General features: G+C 35.2%; 1 protein-coding gene across 1 annotated transcript; it reads left to right on the top strand.

The window, feature by feature from the left end:
- The first annotated feature begins 312 nt into the window (after nucleotides 1-312).
- Nucleotides 313-2,607, top strand: LOC100266216 (rust resistance kinase Lr10-like). The gene is made up of 2 exons (XM_002264028.1): nucleotides 313-988; nucleotides 1,493-2,607. The coding sequence occupies exons 1-2, from the start codon at nucleotides 313-315 to the stop codon at nucleotides 2,605-2,607; spliced, it is 1,791 nt and encodes a 596-aa protein (XP_002264064.1).
- Nucleotides 2,608-4,310: the final 1,703 nt, after the last annotated feature.

Below are 4,310 nucleotides of genomic sequence, written 5' to 3'. Positions count from 1 at the left end.
TTTTTTTCCCTCATCATATTTGGCCGGCCGGGTCATCATCAATGTACAACCACAACTAAGTACATTGGAGTTGTCAGCAAACCTTGTCCATGTAGCAAATATCAAGGAAGTTTACCGCATGCTTCTCATTGTAGGAGTCAAGCTGTCTAAAGTGAAGCAAGTGGCATAGGATCATATCTCCTTTTCCCTTTCTAGTTCATTTTGGAATTGAATATATAGCAGTTCTTTCCTTCAAAAATACAAAAAAATTGAATCAATAAGAAAGGCTGGAGGAACAGACCAAAAGCTATGGGGATGAGCAATTGCTTAAAAATGGTCATCTCTTTGTTTCTGTTCTTGTTTATGAGATGGTTTGTAGAGATTGGAGCGAGCCAAGATGAGTGCAAGGTATCAAGATGCAGCAACCATGGCCCAGTTATCAGGTTCCCCTTCCGGCTAAAAGACCAGCCATATAATTGTGGCTATCCCGGGTTTGAGATATCTTGTATAGAAAAGAAGCAGACCATCCTAGAGCTGCCATATTCCATAAGCCTTTCAGTGAAGAAGATAAATTACAACTCTCAGGAGATTATCGTCCATGACCCAGATTTTTGCCTTCAAAGACAGCTTCAAAACCTTACTTTGTCTGCCTCTCCCTTCCGGTTCAAACTTACACCTTCCAACTACCAAGTTGACTACACCTTCTTCAATTGTTCCTCAAACAAAACACACTCAAATTATTTTTTGTCCATCCCTTGCACCGTTCTCCTCAGCAACCCAGTCTATGCTGTTGATTCTGACAATATTCTTGAACTCTTGGACCTATCCTCTTGCCACAAGATTTACGACGTTACTCTCCCACAAGATATAGTTAATGGGGAAAATTATTTTTCTTTAACATGGTCAGAATTGATATGTGGAAACTGCGAAAGAGAAGGTAAGAAATGCAAACTGAAGAGCAATGTTGGCAAAGAACCTGAAACTGAATGTATTGATAAGCCAGCAAAAGGTACTATATGGATTCATTCCTCTCTAATCAATCTGCTTCCTCTGTGCCATTCTAAATCCTGATCATACTACTTATTTTAGGGGGTTCGTTTGTTGTAGATAAATTATATATGAATTGGATCTTGAAAATATCAAAGCAGAAGAAAAAACAAAAGCAGAAGAGGGAAGGAAAATAACAATAAATAAGATATATTTTTTTCTTTTCTTTGACTCTGCATTTTATTTTTATTATTATTTTCTTAACTTAGGATTGGACCAGTGTGGTAGATCCATGGTGATCACTATGACACACATAGTAGTGATGAGAGGGGCTTCCCAAGCTTAACAATCTAATAATTGTATTATTTTCCTTACAGGTGTATCAAAAAACAAACTGGTTACAGGTGACTTTCTACTCACTCATACCTCCTTTTGATCAAGGATTAGTAAGAGAGAAAATATTACTATTTAATTCTTTTTGCATTTATTTTGAGGACCCTTTTTTTTCTTTTCTGATCACATGCAGCGGTAATCCTCAGTTTCTGTCTTCTGGTGCTTCTTGTCATCACACTCTATCATGTGTATAGCTCAGACAAATTAGAAAGAGAGAATACAAAAAAGATAGAACAGTTTTTAGAAGACTATAAAGCTCTCAAGCCCTCAAGATACTCCTACGCTGATGTTAAGAAGATTACAAATCATTTCAAGGAAAAATTGGGTCAAGGCGGTTATGGAACTGTGTATAAAGGAAGGCTTTCTAGAGATGTTCTTGTTGCAGTAAAGATCCTAAACAATTCAAAAGAAAACGGAGAAGAGTTCATTAATGAAGTGGGAACAATGGGTAGGATCCATCATGTCAATGTGGTTCGCTTGGTTGGATTTTGTGCTGATGGAGTTAAACGAGCTTTAATTTATGAGTTCTTACCAAATGAGTCTTTGGAGAAGTATATATTTTCAAAATCTGTCAAGGATTGTTCACTTAGGTGGGAGACGCTTCAAAATATTGTTTTAGGCATAGCCAAAGGAATTGAGTACCTTCACCAAGGTTGTGACAAAAGAATTCTCCATTTTGATATCAAACCTCATAATATTTTGCTTGATCAAAACTTCAATCCAAAAATCTCTGATTTTGGTCTAGCCAAATTGTGTTCCAAGGAACAAAGTGCAGTTTCAATGACAACAGCAAGAGGGACCATGGGCTATATTGCACCAGAAGTATTATCAAGGAACTTTGGAAATGTGTCCTATAAGTCAGATATTTATAGTTTTGGAATGTTGCTACTGGAAATGGTAGGAGGAAGGAAGAATATTGATGTCACAATGGAGAAGGCTAACCAAGTATACTTCCCCGAATGGGTTTATAACCAGTTAGATAAGGGGGAAGAGGTGTGTATTCGAATTGAGGAAGATGGAGACATTAAAATTGCAAAGAAGCTAACAATTGTGGGACTTTGGTGCATTCAATGGTGTCCAATAGATCGCCCTTCCATAAAAGTTGTGATTCAAATGTTGGAAGGAGGAGACAAGTTAACCATGCCACCCAACCCTTTTGCTTCCATAGATCCAACAAGAACAAACATTAGAAGACGTAAAAAATCTCTTCAACAAGAGTTAGCAGTCATCTCAGAATTAATAGAGTGAAAACTAATTTATCCTTTTTATTACTATGAGCATGCAACCTAGATATTGACCATGTTGTACTCATTCATCCATGTAAGGTTATTGTTGCTATTTAGATAATATTGTTTGTCAGAGAGATTTTTTCCTAAACAAAAATATAATAAATGGACAGGAGAATTAATAAGTGGCTTTAAGAGAACTTATGGATTGGCTTTATATCAAAGGTACTTCATAGGAAAAATTATCATGATTTGTAAAGTAATAAATGACAGTTGGAGACTTAAATGGTGGACATGCAAGCATGATAACTTATATGTTGTTCTATATCTCCATGAATCAAGGAACTTTTACTTGCGTTGTATCGTTTGGTCTATGTACCAGAACTGGTAACATTCGGGAATGCTACTTTTTGTCAAGTCTTGCATGAGTTTCAAACTAAAACCGTCTATTTTTATTTTTACTTGATTAGTCTTGCACATTTTTAGAAGTGTTTGTTATTAACATAATATTTTTTCTAAGACAATTATGTCAGAAGGGAAAAGTGACATTTTTTTCTCTTTTCTTAACCCAAGCTTCTGCAATACACAAACATAAATCCTATCCTCTCTTTGCTTCCGTTGCCATTCAAGCACCACCATTCTCATTGACTAAGAGCAATATGGCAGCCTTCCAATGCATAATATTTTTACTACCTCAGTACAAGATTTACTATCTAGTACCAGATTTATTCATAATATTCCCCTATAAAAAGTAGTTTTTGCCTCCCCTGCATCTCACATGATTAAAGTAAGGAGCTGAAACTCTTTTTAAAATAGCTAGGTGTTGGATCATATAATGAGACAGCCCTTTGTCAGGGTATCTCACATTCATTTCATTCAAAAATAAAAATAAAGTAAACAACCCCATAACCCCATTTAGAAACAGAAGTTACATCAATTTAACATTGTGATTTTCATCATATAAGAATGCTTGCTTATGAATCATCCTACATGTCAACTAAGAAAAAATGCTAAAAATTGGCCTATGAATTTTGAATTTTGAGGGTTGTTGCTAACAGATGAATTACAAAATAAATTACTCAAACCTCTCTAGCTTTACAACTATATAAACCTAAGAATCTAAAAATAAAGGGAATTGGCTTACATGTTTAGATAGCGCATTAATTTACACATATATATATATATATATATATATATATATATATATAGATAGAGAGAGAGAGAGAGAGAGAGAGAGAGAGAGAGAGAGAGAGCATTTTCAAGTAGATACATTGTTGAGTTACCCTCCCATCTAAGCTAATTGTAATACTTGCATTATGTGAGGAAATTAGAACCCCCATTAGTTTGTTCTCCCTATCCAAAGCTATTATTTCAAGAGAATAGAAGCTAGGTTTAGGGGGTAGTTGCAATGATTCAACATCACCTTCCAACATGTCGAGAGCTTTGCTCATAGAAGGATGGTCCATGGGCTTCATTTGCACACACTACAATGCAACTATGTCCATCTTCCATATATATTTCTTTTCATCCTTTGTGACATCTCCCATTTCCATATCTTCTCTTTGTTCAATTTGATCACAAATCTATGATGGGAAGAATAATTCACTTAGATATTCCTCTTCATGTATACTAAAATGCCTTTATTTATCCATCATATCTATCAATAACATTCCAAAGCTATAAACATTAGGCTTATATGACACATATCCAATGTTTTTATAAAAC

The sequence above is a fragment of the Vitis vinifera genome, chromosome 16 (assembly GCF_030704535.1).
Source record: "Vitis vinifera cultivar Pinot Noir 40024 chromosome 16, ASM3070453v1".
NCBI lineage: Eukaryota > Viridiplantae > Streptophyta > Magnoliopsida > Vitales > Vitaceae > Vitis > Vitis vinifera.
The sequence above is the reverse complement of the archived record's forward strand: the minus strand, read 5'-3'. Positions and strand labels throughout refer to the sequence as shown.